We start from the raw sequence: 18,064 nt of genomic DNA, 5'->3' as shown, positions 1-18,064 counted from the left end.
CTTTGGGAACTAGCTTTTATGTCACACAATTAGTTGGCTTTAGTCCCCTCCCTCCACATGTATAGAGGATGGCCTTGAATTTTCTTGCCTCTATCACCAGTTTGTTGAGATTTCAGGCATGTACCACCATATCATATATACCATGCTGGGGCGATAACCCAGCCTTTAGTGCTTGCTAGACAGTCTACCAATTGTGTTAATCCCCAGCCTCTGTTTAATCTCATATGGAATAGTATGATTGGCCCTAACCGCCCCCCGTCCCCCCGTCCCCCAATACACACTCGCGCGGGTGCGTGCGCGCGCACACACGATGGACAACCAATCCTTCCATAACCACCCTGGCCATAGGAAGTCAGTTCTTCAGAAAAAGGGATGTCTATTTGACCAAAACAAATCCCAAGAGCATGCACACTGGGCTTTGGGCTAGAAGAGGGTCATCAGGTGGAAGTCAGCTGAATGGGGGAGGTTCAAGGAACACAAGGAGAGAAAGTCAGTCTGGTTGGGCCGTGGTGGTAGCAGGGGAGACAAATACCTGTCTAAGACGCGGGTACTATTACCAACCCCATTGAAGAGGCAGAAAGTAGCCTAAAGAAGCTCAGTAACTTGCCTCGAGAGTCATAGGCCGGACAATTATTTCTCTGACTCCAAGCTGGGCCATGCGTGTCCAGACTCCGCACCAGAACCCTCCTTTTTCCCATCATCCGTTTGCAAAATCAGAAAACGAATAAGAGGAAAGTGTGTCATCAAGGCGTGCCCTCCTGCAAGCCCGGCCCATCGCCCCTTGGGAGCAAGCTCCGCGTGGCCTCCGGGGATCAAAGATGGGCACGCATGCGCATGCGGGGGTGGGGTTGTCTTCGGAGGCTTCCGCCTCCCGGGTTTTGCAAAGTTACCTGGCCCACAGGAGGCGGAGTTAGGGAGTTGTAGGCTGTGCGCGCGCGGGCCCCGCCTTCAGCCTCCTCGGGCACCTGTTGGCCTGAGGGGCCGCCGGTGGCACCCAATAGACAGCCTCCCTGAGCCGCCCGTGCCCCGCCTCTAATGCAGAGCCACCAATCCCCGCGTTGCTGCAGCCCCGCTGCCCCGCGGCCCCACCTTCTGCGCGCTTCTTCCGGGTGGGCTCGGGCGGGGGCCAAGGCCATGGCTCTTTGGCCGCCGCTTAACTCTGGGATGCTGGTGCGGACTGGGCACACCGTGCTGACCTGGGGAATCACTCTGGTGCTCTTCCTGCACGACACCGGTGAGCCGGACACCGCGCCACCCCGAGCCCACCCGATCACGCGTGGGTATACCGGGGTCCCCCTAATCCTCAGACACATTGAAATCTCCATTTCTATCTCCCACCAGTTCCTCAAGCGTCTTTCTCCTATGTCGGTCCGGGGATCATCCTCTCTCCGCCTGATTCCCAAGTTGGACCCTAATTAATCCCAGTAATTTTCTGTCATCGATAGATGTCCATCCATCCAAAGACCACCAGAGCCCATCAGAGGACCAACTAGAGGCCCCATCTCTCCCATCCCTGGGCTCTACCTGTCCTTCCCAGAAATTGCCTCCCAACCCCTCCCTAAATAAGATTAAGAAATCCGCTAGACTTAAGGACTTGGCTTTCCGGTCCACTCCCCAAATCCTATGAGCCGACTAACTACCCCAAGGGACGCCACTATAGCGAGGAGCAGGTTTCCCACCTTCGCCTGGTAGCATCTCCTTTCCCCATCATTCCCTTCACCCCCTTCCTGCCCCCTCCTAGGTTTCCCTTCCAGAAGGAACAGAGCCCACCAGAGGCTTCCTCTGTAGCCCTCCTCCATCGCTTTTGCCCTTTGTCCTCAGGCTTCCACACCAGGAGTCAGCCACCTTCAAAACCTCCTTGGCTCTCTTTCACCCAAGGGTACCAGAGTTGCCTACGCTCAGCTGTCTGGTGTCACCACGTCCATCACTTCTTAGCCCTCCCTCCTCTCCATAATCCTCCTTCACTGCCATGGGCTTAAACAGGCTGGCTGGCACCTTCCTAGCTGGAGCTCCTGGCTGGCTCCACCCTCTTCCAGGGCTGACTCTTCCCCTGGGGAGCCCCCTTCCTCCTGCCTCCCTCAGGTCTAGCCTCCATATCACCTCCAGCTACTTTCTTTCTACCCCCACCGCCTCCTGCCCTTCCCTTTTGCTATGGTTCTCACTGTCCTCTGGCCTCCCCAGAGCTACGCCAATGGGAAGAGCAAGGGGAGCTGCTCCTGCCCCTCACATTCCTGCTCCTGGTGCTAAGCTCCCTGCTGCTTTATCTGGCTGTGTCACTCATGGACCCCGGCTATGTGACTACTCAGCCCCAGCCTCAGGTAAGCAAGCAGGGACCTCGAAGGCCAACAGGGGAGTGAGACCTCAATGCTGAGCCCTGAGCTGCACTCAGTGTGGGGGCATCTTGATGAAGCCTCTTGCCTACCCCTGTGTTTTTGCTCCTACAATGATGACATCACCCAAGACCCATGTGGGGACAACTGTCTTACAAAGGTCACCAGACGTCTAGTATGCTGCCATGTGCATGCGTCCCCTCTACATGAGATGGGCCCCAAGTCCTGCACAATGGGGACCGGTGGCACCTAGAGAGATGGCCCCAGCATCGTCTGCCTCCCAAGGTAGGAGAACCCCCAATCTCATAATCTTTGTTTCGTTTTCAGGGCGAGCCCAAGGAGGAACAGGCAGCCATGGTTCCTCAGGCCGTCCCACTCCGGCGCTGCAGACACTGTCTGGTGCTGGTAGGTGATACACACATACTCTTGTGGGGGCAGTCAGGCCATCCTTAACCCTGCCTCCCAAATTTAGGACCTGACTATGGCCTTGAGCATTCTCCCCAAAGGAGGACTCACGGGGGAGGCAGCACTAAGCCTAAACTGCGCTCTGTACCCACAGCAGCCCCTGCGTGCCCGGCACTGTCGTGATTGCCGCCGCTGTGTTCGGCGCTATGATCACCACTGTCCCTGGATGGAGAACTGTGTGGGTGAACGCAACCACCCGCTCTTTGTGGCCTACCTGGCACTGCAGCTGGTAGTTCTGCTGTGGGGCCTGTGCCTGGCATGGTAGGTACCTGGGGGAGCACAGACAGCATGCACACAGGTACTCAGGGAACAGGAGTCACTGGGACCCTGCAGTGCCCAGCCCTAGCTCTCCATCCTCTAGGTCTGGCCTTCAGTTCTTCCAGCCCTGGGGGCTGTGGCTCCGGTCCACTGGGCTCCTGTTCACCACCTTCCTGCTGCTCTCCTTCTTCGCGTTAGTGGTTGCCCTGCTCCTGGCCTCCCACCTCTACCTGGTAGCCAGGAACACGACTACCTGGGAGTTCATATCTTCACACCGAATCGCCTACCTCCGCCAGCGCACCAGCAACCCCTTTGACCGAGGGCCGACTCGAAACCTGGCCCACTTTTTCTGTGGTTGGCCCTCTGGGCCCTGGGAGACTCTCTCGGCTGAGGAAGAGGAAGAAGGCAGCAGCCAGGTTGTCTAGGGTTGCTGGAGAGAAGGCTGCTGTTGTGCCTAAAAGCCAGAGGCTGTGCCAGCTAGGGATCAGCCCACTCAGCCTAAGGCCTTTACGTCTTCCTAGGGCTTCCAGCCCTCAGGAGAGAAGTAGACAGAACCCCCCCTGCCACCCCTAAAGGAAGACATAGAAGAAAAGGAAATAAGTTGGGGGAGGGGTGTTAAAAGAGAACCTAGACACTACACAACCCCTGGCCTGGCTACCTCGAGTGTACAGTTTTATTAATTTAATGCTCTATATAAAGTCAAGTATTAAAAAGAAAAGCCACCCATGCTGCCGTGGACTCTTTCCTGGTCTGGGGTCTACCGAGAAATAGAAGGACAGAGTTATAGACACAGCAGGGACACGAAGGAAAAGCCTGCAACGGCAGCCCCACGGACGGCCACTGCCTGGACTCCCACACACTCATTAAATACTTCGGCCCAGGCACATGGTTACGTGGAGGCTTCCTGCAGTCTGGCTGAAGTGCCAGGAGACCCTCAGGACTCCAGGAACTGCTCAGACACGAAGTCAAAGTCCCGGAAGGCAGCCTGTTGGCGAGCAGTGAGGGAGCTCTGGGAGACTGGTGGGGTCAGGGTTGGAGGCAGGCTGGTGAACTCTCCCTCGAAGTAACGAAGGTCTGCAGGGCCACAGAGAGTAGGCACGAAGGGAGGCTGGACGGTGCGGGCCAGCAAGGCCTGCCAGTTGGTGGTCTGAACAAGGTACAGGAATATAAGAATGTGGGAACCGCAGACCCCAGAGGCCCCCCAGCCTCCCCACCTCCCCAGGAAATGGGGACTGCTGGGTTCTGGCTTCGTAATTACCCTGAAGAATGGTTGAACCTTGATCTCCTCGGCGTCCCGTTCTCCTGCCCCTAGACGCTTCTCTGGGGACTTCTGGAGGAGCTGGCAGGAAGCAGGGCAGGATGTGAACCTGAGGGCATGCCACTCCAGGTGCTGGCTGCCCTACAGGTACCCGACTTAAGCTATGCTAGAGAGCCACAGGGTAGAGGCAGGGTACACCCAAGTCACAAGCAGCTGCCCTGGACCTTGGGTCTCACCTTCTGAATGAGTTCGAGCCCTTGCACTGACAGAAAGTGGGGACATGGGACATCAGCACTGACGATGCATTCAAATACCTCCTCTTCTGTGTCCCCCGGGAATGGACACTGTGGAAATTGGGGTTCAGCAGGCGATGCAGGCTATCCCACTGTCCCCACCCCAGAGACCCTGGAAGCCCCGCTCTAGCACTTACCTCACCCACTAACATCTCATAGAGCAGCACACCCAGCCCCCACCAGTCCACAGCACGCGTGTAAGCCTCCTGAGTCAAAACCTCGGGGGCCAGGAACTCCGGGGTGCCACAGAACGTGCTGGTCCGGTCACCAAAGCCAATTCCTGCAAACCAACATCCACACCAGTGCCTGCTGGGTGTGGCACACACACCGTAGTTCTGGTTATAAGAATCAATGGGGGAGCCAGACATGGTGGTGCACACCTTTAATCCCAGCACTCAGGAGGCAGAGACAGGCAGATTTCTGAGTTCGAAGTCAGCCTGGTCTACAGAGTGAGTTCCAGGACAGCCAGGACTACACAGAGAAACTCTTGTCTCAAAAAAAAAAAGAAAAAAAAAAAAAACCAACAACAAAAAAAATCCACAAAGAAGAATCAGGAATGGACCTGAAGAGATGGCTCACTGGTTAAGGATGGACCCAGGTTTGATTCCCAGGACCCACATGGTAGCTTGTGAATGTCTAACTCCAATTTCAAGGTACCTGAAGTCCCCTTCTGGCCTCCATAGGCACTACACATACTAGGCATACATGCTGCAAACCACCTATACATATACAATACAGTTTAAAAAACCAAGGCCAAAGGTGGAGGTAGAACACTTGCCTAGTACATGTGAGACCATGGGTCAAAACCCAGCAATAAAATACATATATACATACATATACATATGCATATATATATATATATATATATATATATACATATATGTGTGTATGTGATATATACCATACATACACACACTTTTTTTTTTCATGACAGGGTTTCTCTGTATAGCCCTGGCTGTCCTGGAACTCACTCTGTAGACCAGGCTGGCCTTGAACTCAGAAATCCGCCTGCCTCTGCCTCCTGAGTGCTGGGATTAAAGGCGTGCACCACCACCACCCAGCTTGGTGCCCGTCTTTATGACACCAAATAACAAGGTTTACTGTATCCCCTAGACTCTCTAGGCCAAGGTGATTGTGCAGCCAGTGACTGTTTGAGAGTTGTTTCTGATGAACTTGTGTGCCAAGGTCATCATAGCTTCTCTGGCCAACTACAAATTAGGGTATTCTCAGCTGTTCCCCTAAACAAGGGTCAGGAATGAAGGCCAGGGCTGGACACCATGAGTGGAGAGATTTCTGGCTGGTCTAGGCAAGACAAGAGGATGTGATTACAAGACAGGGGGCCCCACCTTCCTTGCATAGTCCAAAGTCTGCAATCTTGAGGAAACCCTGGGCATCCAGTAGCAGATTATCCAATTTCAGATCCCTGATGGTGGAGTGATGAAGATCAAAGGGGTTGAGAGGGGCTGAGGCCTGGGGCCCAGCATCAGCAGAAGGAAAGCTCCCAGGCCCACCCAGCATCTCTTGGGCAAAGACTACCTGTAAATGATCCTCTTCTCGTGTAGGAACTGCAGCCCCAGAACCACACAGGCCAGGTAGAAGCTGAGGGAGGTACAGGGAGAGTTCAGGCCTGGCACTGAAAGGTACCAAAAGGTCCTGGCCAGACTCAGGCATGGATGGGACTAAACAAACTAATACTGGAGAAGCCCAAAATATTCCAGTCTTGCTATGTATTAATGACCTATCCTTCCTGTGCTCAGCTATGGCAGAGCTACTGGGTCTAGTAGTATAGGCCTATAATCCCAGCTACTTGGGAGGCTGAGGCAGGAGGATAGCAAATTTGAGGCCAGACTGGTCTATATAGTTTTCAAAAAGCAAACAAAAGCCTGGTGGCGGTGGCGGCGGCACACGCCTTTAATCCCAGCACTCGGGAGGCAAAAGCAGGCAGATCTCTGAGTTCAAGGCCAGCCTGGTTTATAGAGCAAGTTCCAGAAAAGCCAGGACTATACAGAGAAACCCTCTCAAAAAACCATAACACGGGCTGGTGAGATGGCTCAGTGGGTAAGAGCACCCGACTGTTCTTCCGAAGGTCCGAAGTTCAAATCCCAGCAACCACATGGTGGCTCACAACCATCCGTAATGAGATCTGACTCCCTCTTCTGGAGGGTCTGAAGACAGCTACAGTGTACTTACATGTAATAAATAAATAAATCTAAAAAAAAAAACAACAACAACAACTAAAAAACATAACACAAATAAACAGAAAAGGAACCATAAAGGGCTGGAGATGTAGCTCAGTGATAGAGTCTGGCTCACACTAAGCCCTAGGATCAAAGCTCAGTATGGACATCTTCCCAGCAGCCTCGGGGGATAGTCATCATGACTTTGACTCAAGTCTGGATCTGAGAGGCTGGAGAGATGGCCTGGCATTTAATAGGAAGTACTATTCTCTGCCCCACTACCCACTCCTAGACAAGAGTTCCTCTATCAGGTAGATATCCAGCCACTCCTGCTTCAGGTGATGTGTGCCCTCTTCTGGTGGCTGAGGGCTCTGTACTCAATTGCAGGTGGCCATGAACAGCCACACATACACGCAGTGAAATGAGGATCTGAGATTTGACTCAGGGTCACACACTAGGGTGAGGGCTGATGTGCGGAGTCAGACTGTTGTAAGCAGAGCAGCAACTGGAGCTGGGTAGGCAGACCCTGCTTCTATCCTGCGGTAGGCAAGTAGCAAACATGACTCTCATCCCTGCAACAAACTTGCAAAGTCATGATGACAGATTTCATCCACGGCTATGCAAATGAAGTCCTCATGTGTTGTAATGTCCCACCAAGACTCCTCACAATCCCATGCTATTTGTCTGCTGGGTACTCCCCTACCCCCAAGGAGCAAGCACCAAGTAGCCAGAGAACCCACCAGGCCTGGGGCTCAGGAAAGACATCCTCATGAATCTGCGCCATGAGGTCTCCTCCGGGCAGAAACTCAGTAACAAAGCAGGCATGGCTGGAGGTCTGCAGACAGGCAAGGAGAGAGAGCAGGAAGGGGTGCCCTGTACGCCCCACAGTCTCCAGGATCCGCTTCTCACAGTATAGGCTGCAAGGGAGGACATGGAATGGAACCCCCATGAGCTGTGCCCTGACACCCATACAACACCTCTGGCTGGCTGAGGAGAGCTAAGGAGGCAAGTTGATGGTTCACACATGGGGAAGGCTTCAAACCTGCCAAAGTACCACAGTCCTATTTATAGACGAGTTCCCCGGGGTACTAAAAGACAAGAGGGCTTGCCCAGGGCCAAAAAGACAACCTGAAACGGACCCTTGGGATCTCGAGCTACCTTGGGAGCCCAGGTTGGCCACCCCAGATCCAAGATCAGATACTTCTCAAATATATACACCTGTCAATCTCATCCCGGCCTAGCACTTCCTGCTTCTTCAACGCCTTGATAGCGTAGTATTTCCCTGTTCCTTTGTACTGGACCAGGAGGACCTAGGGACCAGAAAAAGTTGGACTCCAGGTACGAAGGACAGAGAGCCTTCATCTCCCCACACATTCCCTCCATCCCAGCATCTCCAGCTAATGTGCTGAGACAATGCTTGCCCACCCACTCAACTACCTACCTTCCCAAAGTGTCCCCGACCCAGCACAGCCAAACATCGGAAGTCTTGAAGTCTGGGGGGTTTCCTGCAAGAGAGGAAGGGCCTAGGCTGTCTCCCCACATCTAGAATTTTAAAGCTGCATTCAGCACAAAAAGACATTGAGCAAGGCAGTTTGTATAATGGAGGAGCAATGGAGTGAGGTGTCAATCAATATATACAAGGAGCGATGGTGCACACTTGTAATCCCAGCACCCAGGCTGCAGAAGCAGGAAAATCATAAGTTCAACCAGCCTGGGTTACACTGTAAGACCTTAATTTTTAAAAAGAGTCTCAGGCAGGGAAATGGCTTGCGTTCCATGCCCAGACCAACTTTAGAAAAGTTGGATGCAAGCAGGGCCGTGGTGGCACACGTCTTTGATCCCAGCACTTGGGAGGCAGAGGTAGGCGGATTTCTGAGTTCGAGGCCAACCTGGTCTACATAGGGAGTTCCTGGGCAGCGAGAGAGCTACACAGAGAAAGGAGGAGGAGAAAGAGAATGAGGAGGAGGAAGAGGAGGAGGAGGAGGAGCAGGAGGAGGAAGGAGGAAATAAAAAAACAAAGAAGAGATGGCTCAGGGTTAAGAGCACTGGCTGGGGGCTGGAGAGATGGCTCAGCGGTTAACAGTGCCAACTGCTCTTCTGAAAGTCGTGAGTTCAAATCCTAGCAACCACATGGTGGCTCACAACCATCTGTAATGAGATCTGAAGCTCTCTTCTGGGATGTCTGAAGACAGCTACAGTGTACTTACATATAATAAATAAATAAATCTTTAAAAAAAAAAAAGAGCACTGGCTGCTCTTCCAGAGGACCCCAGGTTCAACTCCCAGCATTCACACAGTGGCTCACAACTTCCAGAGCACCTGACTCACTCATACAGACACACATGCAGGCAAAACACCAAGGAACGTGAAATAAAATGGAGTCACTATAAAATTGTGCTTCAGCATGGGTCTGTGTGCACACGAAGGCACACACACATAAATATATATTTAGATTTTTAAAAAACAAAACAAAACAAGACAAAAGTCTCTAAATGAATGGAAGCCAGTGAGTACCTTGTGGATAAGGCTGCCAGGGCGGGCACTACTGCAGGTCTAGGGTCCATGTGGGGGCGCTTGGTACACTGTGGGGACAGATGGCTTCAGGACAGCAGTTACTGACCCTCTTTCCCTCCTGGCAGCCCTGACCTCCAGAATCCCTTACAGGAGTCCCTGGGGCTGGTTCTTGGAGATAGAGGCGCGGGGGCTTGGGAGGAGGCTTCGTGTCTTCTTTTGAGAGCGTCTTCATGGGCAGGAAGTTACTGTAAGAAGGAGATGTCTCAGCCCAGACACATTAGGGGGGGGGGGGGGTGAGGGGCGCGGCCATGTGAAAGGACAGAGGGCTCAGAGGTTGAGGAGGCAAAAGACAGCACTCAGAACCTGAAGAGACAGAGCCTGAAAAGTGTCTCAGAGTCTGCACCAGGCGGCTCACCTCGGGGAAGCAGCACTGGGGGTCCCACAGACCGCTGTTGAAGGGCGCCCTTTAGGGGGACTGGCTGTGTTTGGTGAGCTGCAGGGGGGCAGCAAGCTCATGACCAGACGCCCCCAGGCTGCCATGCTGAGGTTCATCTGGGAAGCTCTCATGAAATCCCGGCCTAGAGGAGGCAGGCGGGGCTCAGTCCCAGCATCCCCATTGGTCAGCCCAGCCCTCTCCTCACACAGTCCGTATGCTCCACACCTCTCCGCTTAGAGAAAATGCATCTCTGCCTCTGCAGCCGAGGCCTCCTTTCAATGACAGGCTCGCAGAAGGTGACCTAAAGGGACATGAAGAAAGCTGAAGACCTGGAGACTGGCCGCCTTTCACCCTGCTGGATCGTCCCCGTCCCCACCCCCATCCCCACTCCCCCACCCCCAGCGCCAGCTCCCAATCTCAGCCATGGGGGTATTCTAGTTAGTGCTAACTTTCCATATGACCCATCCGAGAGGGACTGCCTAGATTACATGGCTCGTGGGCATGTCTGGGGGGGGGTCTTGATTGTTAATTGATGTAGGAGGATCTAGCACACTGTTAGAGGCACCATTCCCTAGACAAGTGGTACTGGGCTATATAAGAAAGCTAGCCAAGCATGAGCTTGGGAGAGAGGCAGAGAGCAAGCCAGCAAACGGTTCCTCCCCAGTTTCTGCTTTCAGTTCCTGCTTATTAAGTTTCTGCCTTGGCTCCCGTAAAGATAGGCTGTAAACTGGGCGGTGGTGGAGCACACCATTAATCCCAGCTCTGAGGAGGCAGAAGCAGGTGGATCTCCGTGAATTGGAGGCCAGCCTGGTCTACAGAGTGAGTTCCAGGACAGCCAGGGCTGCAAGAGAAACCCTATCTCAGAAAAAATAAAGAAGGCGGTGGGGGGTGGGGGGGGGTGGGAGAAGAGTAGGGAGGGGGTTGGCTGTAAATCTGTAAATTGAAATCACCCCTTCCCTGCCTTCAGTTGCTTTGGCCGGTGTTTTATCGGAACAATGAGGCAAAGCTGATATGAAGCAAAACTCAGAGGACCTAGACACGATACCGTATCCTCACGGGGGCCAGGGGAGAAACTGAGGCCCAGAGGAGACACATTTACGTATTCAAGATGACATATGAGGCAGGACAAGCTCAGTGTAGAGATGTGAGCCTCCCTGTAGGCCTGTCTGTGAACCTGTCTCCATCTCTCAAGTCCCATAGTACATGGATTACCAGTTTTTATCACACAGATGCACACACACACACACACACACACACACACACACACACACACACACAGAGTTGTACTCACTGATGTAGGCAGAGGTTGACACCACACTGGGTATCTGCCCTTCCACCTTATTTTTGAGACAGGGTTTCTCACTGAACCTGGAATTCACTGTTTCAGCTAGACTTGGCTGGCCAGCGAGTCTGGAGAACCCATGTCTCTGTACGGCCAGCCATGAACTTAGAGACACACCAAGCCACACATGGTTTTTACACAGATCCTGGGGATTTGAACTCAGGTCCTCATGCTTCCACAGTAAACACTTTACCCACTGAGCCATCACCCCAACCCAAAATGTCAGTCCTAAAGATCCCCTGTTAGAGGTCAGGGGTCAGTAGGAACCTGGGCAAAGAGCCGCCCCTGAGGCACCAGACTGAGAGAAAGCTGGTGACAGGCATTGTCCAGGAAGTCCTCAAGCTTCAGAAACGCCACACCACACAACTGTCGCCAGTCCCGCCAGTGAACCCCAATCTCCAGCTCGCGAGCCTATGTGGAAAAGATCAGGCTCAGCCCTCACCTGAGTGCCCCCCCCCGTACCCCACAGCTAACCCTAACCACACAAAGGCCAGCCTACTCGGTCCAAGGAGATGATAAAACTCTGGTCCCAGGATTTCTCAGCCACCAGTCCCCATCCTGTCTGGCCCACAACACGATTGTCAACCTTCAACACAGCCAGTACCTCACCTGTAGTGCCAGGGCTTGGATTTAGGGCATGGCCAGAGCAGGGGGCCTCACCACCTCCCATGGTTTCTCCCTACTCACTGGCCAGTTCGCCTCCACCACGCTGCTGCCGGGACCTTGTTCGGAGCCAGCTTTCAGAAGGGCTACCTGCCAGGACAGCCATGGGAGACCGTCCAGGCACAGCTACCAGCAGATCTTTGCAGCCCAGGAGGCGAACCTGCAGTGTCCCTGGTTGGGAGTCAAGAGAGCCCTCTGTCAGCAGCCACCACCAATGGAACCCCAGAGGGACACCACCTGCTCTAGGAGGGTCAGAGCTAGGAGCAGCCGATCTAAACCCTACCTACCACACTTAGTTACCACCCAGCATCCTTAGCAGCCCGGCTAGCTCTCCTTCCTGAGTGCCTATGCAGTGGCAGAACACAGCAGGAATGTAAGAACAGGACTTCTCCCAAGCTTTGTAAAGCCACAGGATGAGGGAAACTGCTACCTTGAGCTCAGGGTCTGGTGGGCACCATGGTCTCAAGTGCACAGGGGCAGGCACCCGAGCATCACTCTAGCTGCCTGCCCTATTCCTTCCCACCTGATCAGCGAGGGAGAGCCCCCAATGGGGACAAAACATGTTTTGTCTAAGATCACTGAGAGTTTTGTCTCCAAGGGTAGAGGACAAGAGGAGGAAGCAGCAGATACCCAGGAGCTCCTGAGGGCATAAACCGGCTCTGAGGACACCATTTTACTAGGCTGGGTCTGGAGGTAATACTTGGAGACCTTACAGAAATACCAAGGGCGGCCCAGGCAATACACTTGTCTTAGGAAATGGAAGTTCGGCTACAAACTAGCAAATGTTTTTGTTTAAAAGCAGGATCTTGTTAGCCCAAGTTGGCCTCAAACTCACTATGTAGCTAAAGATGCCCTTGAACTCCTGATCCTCCTGCCTCACTTCCCAGGGGGTTGGGTTGTAGGTGTGTGCTACCATACCCAGTTAATTTGGTGCTGGGACTGAACCCAGGACCTCATACGCAGTAAGAAAGAACTTTATCAACGTGTCCCCAATTCTTTGCCTTTAAACAAGAGGCTCCTTTTGTCTTGCCGGACTTGCTGGCTTGGCCATCAGCACTCCCGAGAGCCCTCCAAGGCCAAGCTCAGACTCCCCCCTGTTCTAAGGAGCCCTCCTTGATTATCCAAGATAATAGTAACAGAGCTCTGTCTAGCCCTATCTATTGTGTTCTGAAGCAGGCACCAGCCGGGCTCTAGCTTGCAGCTCCCATGATCTGTTGACTGCCAGTCAGCTGCTGCTACAAGAACAGACCTCATGAAAGAACTTACAGGTAGTCCAAGCTGCCCAGGCCCCAAGGCTGCCAGGGAGTGGACTGATTGTCAATCTACTCCCTACCGAAGGCCGGGCATTTAAATCCCATCCACGCTGGCCAGGCTCCAAGTGTGTTCTGAACATCAGAAACTTTTGGGTTTACAAAACTATCTTGTGGATCAGGAGAGCACTTCCACCCTTTGTTTACTTAGGGTCTCTCCCATGTCTCTCTGGCTGGCCTCGAACTCACTCTAAAGACCAGGTTGGAACTCACAGACATCCCCCTGCCTCTGCCTCCCGAGTGCTGGGATTAAAGGCGTGCGCCATCATGCTGGGTCACTACTATTGAATCTATGTTACAGATGGATAAACCAAGAATCAGAGTGGGAACATGAGGGATCCAAGGTCACACAGCAGGACTGAACTCTCTCCCAAATGCTTCAGCGTCCTCTCTAAAAGGTAAGGGACCCTCTGACGTGAAAGGGAATCCTTGCTACCTACCTGTCAAGGCAATAGGTTTCACAAGTGTCCCCAAAGGTTGGGGGTTCCCAAGCATTGCCATCCAAAGTTCTTGGGTCACCCTGCTACGTAGAGAGTGGGTGGGAGGCAACCTCTCCAGCAGCAATTCCAGGGCCAGCCGTAGGAGGTCCAGCTTCTGGGAGGATTCCTGGAGCTGGGCCTGGGCCTACCAAGGAGACACAAACACCAGGTATGGGTTAAAGGGGTCAGGCCACACCTCATGGGTATTCACTACTACCCTCCACAGGCAGCAACCCTGGGTGCAGGCCCCACTGCATGTGGATAGACCCAAACAGAGCTGTAGAGACAGCAGTGAGCCGGGGACACAGCCTGACCTCGGCCAGTGCCTTTCGGTCCTGCATCCTCTGGCCACCAAGCAGCTTCACCACATTCTTGGCACCTGCAGCCACAGCAGCCTCTACTCGAAGTCGGTGCTGCAGCTCCTCTGCCAGCAAGTCGGGGCCTGCAGGGCGGAGGTGAACCCTTAGCCTCGGCCATCGAGGGCCACCCTCCCTGACCTGAGAGGCCTCACCTGGCTCTGGAGAGCCACTGGACTCCAGGCTGCTTATCTTCATCCGGAGCAGGGCCACCTTCAGTTGACTGTCCTTTAACATCTGCTGGGCAGCCGCCAGGAGCTTCCTCTCCTGGGGAGGTGACACTCGCCCCATCAGAAGGGGCTTACGGCAGACCACCAGGGCCTGGGTGGGGCTGAGCCTCCCCTGTTATACCAAGGTTCAAGCTCCTACAAGGAAGATACTACAGGCAAGCCTCCCTTGTTGAACTAGGTAATGGGGGGTGGAGGCTGGCGGGGTGAGCGGAACCTGACACTCATCAGTTTGACAAGCTAAGTAGTAAGGATTCTGTCAGATGGAGAAGAGAGGGTAGGTTGCCAAGAGCTGGACGGGCAGCCGGCTGGATCTTCCGCTAGCCTTCTGTTGTTGGGCTTTGCTGACAGTGTGGGTCAGAGACTTGCCTCACCCACCTACCTGTACTTCTAGCATTAGGTGAGGAGCTGGGCCAGGGTAGCATTTCCCTGTTGGCACAGGGTCTGGCTGGCTTTGTGATCCTTATACCTGAGAGCTACGTCTCTCCCATCAGGTAGATGAGAAGCCAGGCCTACCCCTCTTCATCAGACGCCAGCCCTTACCTTGGGGGTGCCGCTGGCACACGTGTGAATCATATTCTCAGCCCCCTGCTTTACCTTTAGCTCTACCTGCAGCTGCCTATGTAAAGCCTCCGAGAGCCGAGCCCTGGACTGCTCCGCCCGCGGCTGGGGTTCCGAGGTCACTGGCTCTGCAACACAAGGCTAGAGTTCAGACCCCGGGGAAGCAGCGCTTGCCTTTTTCCCTTCCCTTCCGTATAGACAACATGTGGATGATATAGGGTGGTCAAAGCCAAGGCCAGGATTGTGTTCGTGAGTCTCCCGTTCCCAGGTTTATTCAGACTCCTCGCTCACCGGCTGAGGCTGGCAGCAGAACTTGGGCATGCAGCTCCCGAAGCTCGCCATGCAGCTGCTCCAGGCGGCGGTTGGAGGCCCTAAGCAGTTGCTGCACATGACCCAGGTGGCGTCGGTCTGTGGCCACGCGCCGCATGTTCTCCATGCCCTCCTTGATCTTCAGCTCCTTCTGGATGGCTCGGCGGACCATCTCTTTCTCATCCTTGGGGGCTCTCTGGCCAGTCCCAGGCTGCAAAGGGCAGAGAAGTCTTAGCCTACCCTGCTCCACAGCAAAGAGGGAACAGATACAAAAGGCAGAGCCCCAGAGTGTCTCAGAACCCTGCAGTGTCTAGCTCCTGTCTCCCTTTCAAAGAAGGGAGAGAGAAAACAGACCAGGTTCGCCCAGTGCCTTCTGGGTACTGAGGTTTACACTCTAACAACACACTAAATTCCCTTCTCCTTGGTAGTAGTCGCTCTTTTGTGGTCCTGGGGAAAGAAGCCACAGCCTGGAGCGTGCTAAACAAGAGCTCTGACACAGACCCACATGCTTAGCTCTCATTCCTATTTTATACAGGAGCAACAAAGAAAGAAGAGTTAGGTGGCTTGCTCACACAGGCAACACAGAGGAGTGGCCACTGTGGATCGAGGGACAGTGTGATCCCATTTTCTCCCAGCCTGCCACACTGCTCTCCCTAGGTCTGAGAAGCAACCGGAACCTGGGAGGTAATGTAGGCAAAGAATTCACTCTAGGTCCCCTGCAGGAGACAGCCAGTGGCCCAAAACACCACAACTTATTTCTTTTGCCTTACATAGTGTGGCAGACAGGTGCTGTGGCAGAAGTGGCAAGCAGGAGCTACAGCTGTTCACCAGATTAGAGGCACCATCAAAGGCAGGGAGAGAAAACTTCTCGGAGGCTGACCTTATTCCAGAGCAACTCCTGCTGACCCCCTTCCTATCCCCAGGATCCTGGAAGCCACACTATTTTATCCTTACCTTTCGGTGTTCCATCTCCTAAGCCCCATGAAAGAATGGCTACTCTGTTTAGGGGCCCCAGGCCTCAGCTAGGTTGATCGTCCTGCCTTAACTGTCAGAGGGCAAGGGCGAGGCTCAGGAAATCCTTTGGCTGCCCCAAGCAGGAGGGCCAGAGCCAAAGGCCTGAGCAAACAAAGCTCTTACAGAGCTGGGGGCCTGCTGGCCACCGGGGTCCTGAGTCACCTCGCTGCCGCTGCTGCAGGGCGGAGGCTCACAGGAAATCGGAAAATGTGTATAAGCTAGACAGGCCGAGAAGGATCTCCGGAGGAAGGGTACTGGGAGGGGTGAGATCCAGCCTTTCAGGCTGCCTGAGGGCTGCGGTGCTCCAGTCTACTGCACTTCACCTTCCCCTCAAGTCCTGACTTGACACTAGGGTGTTATCTTCTACATAAACATCTCACCTCACCTTTAACTGTCCTGGCATAGAACAGTATCTCTCTCTCCTGCTTAAGTGACACATCTAACCCGAACCTCTCCACATTGTGGACCCCTCGTTGGACCCAAGAGTTCCTTGCACAATGCTGAGCCAAATCCCTCTAGTGGCCAACTTGTTCTAGCCTGTGGGTGTGGTGTATTGGGGACAACGCCCACTGCGCGCACAATCTTGTCCCCGTTCCCCGTCCCTCCGCTCCCCCCACCCCCTCCCCGCTCCCCCAGTCCTCTTGGAAGGCTGTATACTCCAACCTTTGCGCTCCTGGCAAATTCCCACCTTCCTGCAAGTCTCTAGAAGATCGAATTTTAGGGAACTTGACCTATCTTACCCCCACCCCCACCCCCGGTGGCATATTCCACGGTAACAGGCGTGCTGCCGGGCTGGATCTCCGTCACTTCGGGGACCTGGGCACCAGAGCGTCTTAACCCAGGGCTCAGGCAGAGAGGCCAGAATAGTGTGAAGATCCGAGCACCGTGTGCTCAGAGTTGCAAACACGGTCGCTGCGTGCGCTTGGTTCACCTGGCGCACAGCCCCCTCCGGCTCCATGGCGCCTTGCCCGCCAGTCCTCTCCTCCACTGCGGTTCCGGAAGCCCGGGTCTCAGTGCCTGACTTTCAAACTTGAAACTTCCCGGGAAGTGGCGCGGGACACGCGGTCGGGCGCCCCCTCCGGAGACTCGCGCGCCCCGCAGGAGCTGGGGAGCAGCGCCCCCTCCCGGCCACGCGGGAGCAGCGTCACGCTCTGCACCGCAACTGTTCTTAGAGATGGGAAAGCCGAGGGCCATTTCTGCTCTAGCTTTGCCCGCAGCATGCGCTGGGGCCTGGCCTGGTCACGGAGTAAACCTTGACCCAAATTATGGCCAGATCCAAATAAGATACGAACTAACTCAGACTTGTGCAAAACGCATTTTCTGACTCAGCGGGAGTCAAGGTTCTGATTTAGCATAAGGATGTCCACAGGGGCTGAGGAGGAAGTTCAGTAACTGTGTGCTGTGAGCATAAGGATTAGATCAGTCAAACCAACCTTGTTGGTTTTTAAGGGGCTGGGAGTGAGGGCAGGACTTCTCCGGTGGGTAGGATTTGCCCAGAACATAGGGGGTGGGGGTTTGCCCTCCAGGTGTGGTCGTGAAGACCCTATGGTGCCTGGTGCAGAGGGCCAGACAGAACCGTGGTTGGCGTTAACGCCAGCACACCACACCCATGCCTTCAATCCCAGCAATTGGGAAGCAGAGGCTGTCAGATCTGTGAGTTCATGGCCAGCCTGATCTACAGAACAAGTTCCAAGACAAAAAGAAGGGCTACACAGAGAAATCAAGTCTCGAAGAACCAAAAAACAGCCAACCAACCAACCAACAACAACAGGTCTGAGGGGAGATTCTGGCTCTAACATTTTTTTTTTTTTTTTTGTTTTTTGTTTTTTTTTGAGACAGGGTTTCTCTGTGTAGCCCTGGCTGTCCTGGAACTCACTCTGTAGACCAGGCTGGCCTCGAACTCAGAAATCCGCCTGCCTCTGCCTCCCGAGTGCTGGGATTAAAGGCGTGCGCCACCACGCCCGGCTGGCTCTAACATTTTTGGCATCCTATGAGTAGCAGTAGTTGGAACCTACCTCTGGAACCAGTCTACACAAGGTTACAATCCTAGCACCAGAAAGGCTGAAGCAGGA

The 18,064-nt window shown here is 54.0% G+C and overlaps 2 protein-coding genes across 12 annotated transcripts; one reads left to right on the top strand and one right to left on the bottom strand.

Annotated features, from left to right (window-relative positions):
* Positions 1-1,084: 1,084 nt before the first annotated feature.
* On the top strand, positions 1,085-3,780 carry Zdhhc12 (zinc finger, DHHC domain containing 12). Of its 3 annotated transcripts, none has more exons than XM_030251938.1 (5): positions 1,085-1,234; positions 1,342-2,318; positions 2,658-2,735; positions 2,890-3,056; positions 3,157-3,780. In XM_030251938.1, exons 2-5 carry the CDS (start codon positions 2,280-2,282, stop codon positions 3,476-3,478), a joined length of 606 nt encoding a protein of 201 aa, XP_030107798.1. In that variant the 5' UTR covers positions 1,085-1,234; positions 1,342-2,279; the 3' UTR covers positions 3,479-3,780. The 3 variants fall into 3 exon arrangements, with proteins under 3 accessions (XP_030107798.1, NP_001032851.1, NP_079704.2); NM_001037762.1 differs by having other exon boundaries at positions 1,088-1,234; positions 2,182-2,318; positions 3,157-3,779; NM_025428.2 differs by having other exon boundaries at positions 1,088-1,276; positions 2,182-2,318; positions 3,157-3,779.
* Pkn3 (protein kinase N3) lies at positions 3,700-17,175 on the bottom strand. 9 transcript variants are annotated; one of them, XM_006498053.4, is made up of 22 exons: positions 16,924-17,168; positions 14,961-15,189; positions 14,652-14,797; positions 14,037-14,148; positions 13,840-13,967; positions 13,487-13,670; positions 11,761-11,907; positions 11,573-11,682; positions 11,341-11,484; positions 9,957-10,032; positions 9,711-9,873; positions 9,444-9,540; positions 9,296-9,363; positions 8,223-8,286; positions 8,000-8,091; positions 7,522-7,698; positions 6,141-6,203; positions 5,951-6,027; positions 4,742-4,884; positions 4,548-4,655; positions 4,312-4,392; positions 3,700-4,200 (listed from the first exon to the last, which is right to left on the bottom strand). In XM_006498053.4, exons 1-22 carry the CDS (start codon positions 16,948-16,950, stop codon positions 3,988-3,990), a joined length of 2,649 nt encoding a protein of 882 aa, XP_006498116.1. In that variant the 5' UTR covers positions 16,951-17,168; the 3' UTR covers positions 3,700-3,987. The 9 variants fall into 9 exon arrangements, with proteins under 9 accessions (XP_006498116.1, XP_006498115.1, XP_030107418.1 ...); XM_006498052.4 differs by lacking the exon at positions 16,924-17,168 and adding an exon at positions 16,378-16,526; NM_153805.2 differs by lacking the exon at positions 16,924-17,168 and adding an exon at positions 15,933-16,025 and having other exon boundaries at positions 3,704-4,200.
* Between the last annotated feature and the right edge of the window lie 889 nt (positions 17,176-18,064).

Source organism: Mus musculus, chromosome 2, assembly GCF_000001635.26.
Source record: "Mus musculus strain C57BL/6J chromosome 2, GRCm38.p6 C57BL/6J".
Taxonomy (NCBI): Eukaryota; Metazoa; Chordata; class Mammalia; order Rodentia; family Muridae; genus Mus; species Mus musculus.
The sequence above is the reverse complement of the archived record's forward strand: the minus strand, read 5'-3'. Positions and strand labels throughout refer to the sequence as shown.

Coding starts and splice junctions, on each gene's coding strand:
- Zdhhc12 (NM_025428.2), top strand. CDS start 1,135: ATGGCTCTTTGGCCGCCGCTTAACTCTGGGATGCTGGTGCGGACTGGG. Junction 2,319..2,657: donor CTACTCAGCCCCAGCCTCAG/GTAAGCAAGCAG, acceptor TTTCGTTTTCAG/GGCGAGCCCAAGGAGGAACA. Junction 3,057..3,156: donor TGGGGCCTGTGCCTGGCATG/GTAGGTACCTGG, acceptor TCCATCCTCTAG/GTCTGGCCTTCAGTTCTTCC.
- Pkn3 (XM_030251557.1), bottom strand. CDS start 16,431: ATGTGTCACTTAAGCAGGAGAGAGAGATACTGTTCTATGCCAGGACAG. Junction 6,204..7,521: donor TTTCCTGAGCCCCAGGCCTG/GTGGGTTCTCTG, acceptor TACCTCCCTCAG/CTTCTACCTGGCCTGTGTGG. Junction 4,201..4,311: donor AGGTTCAACCATTCTTCAGG/GTAATTACGAAG, acceptor TACCTTGTTCAG/ACCACCAACTGGCAGGCCTT.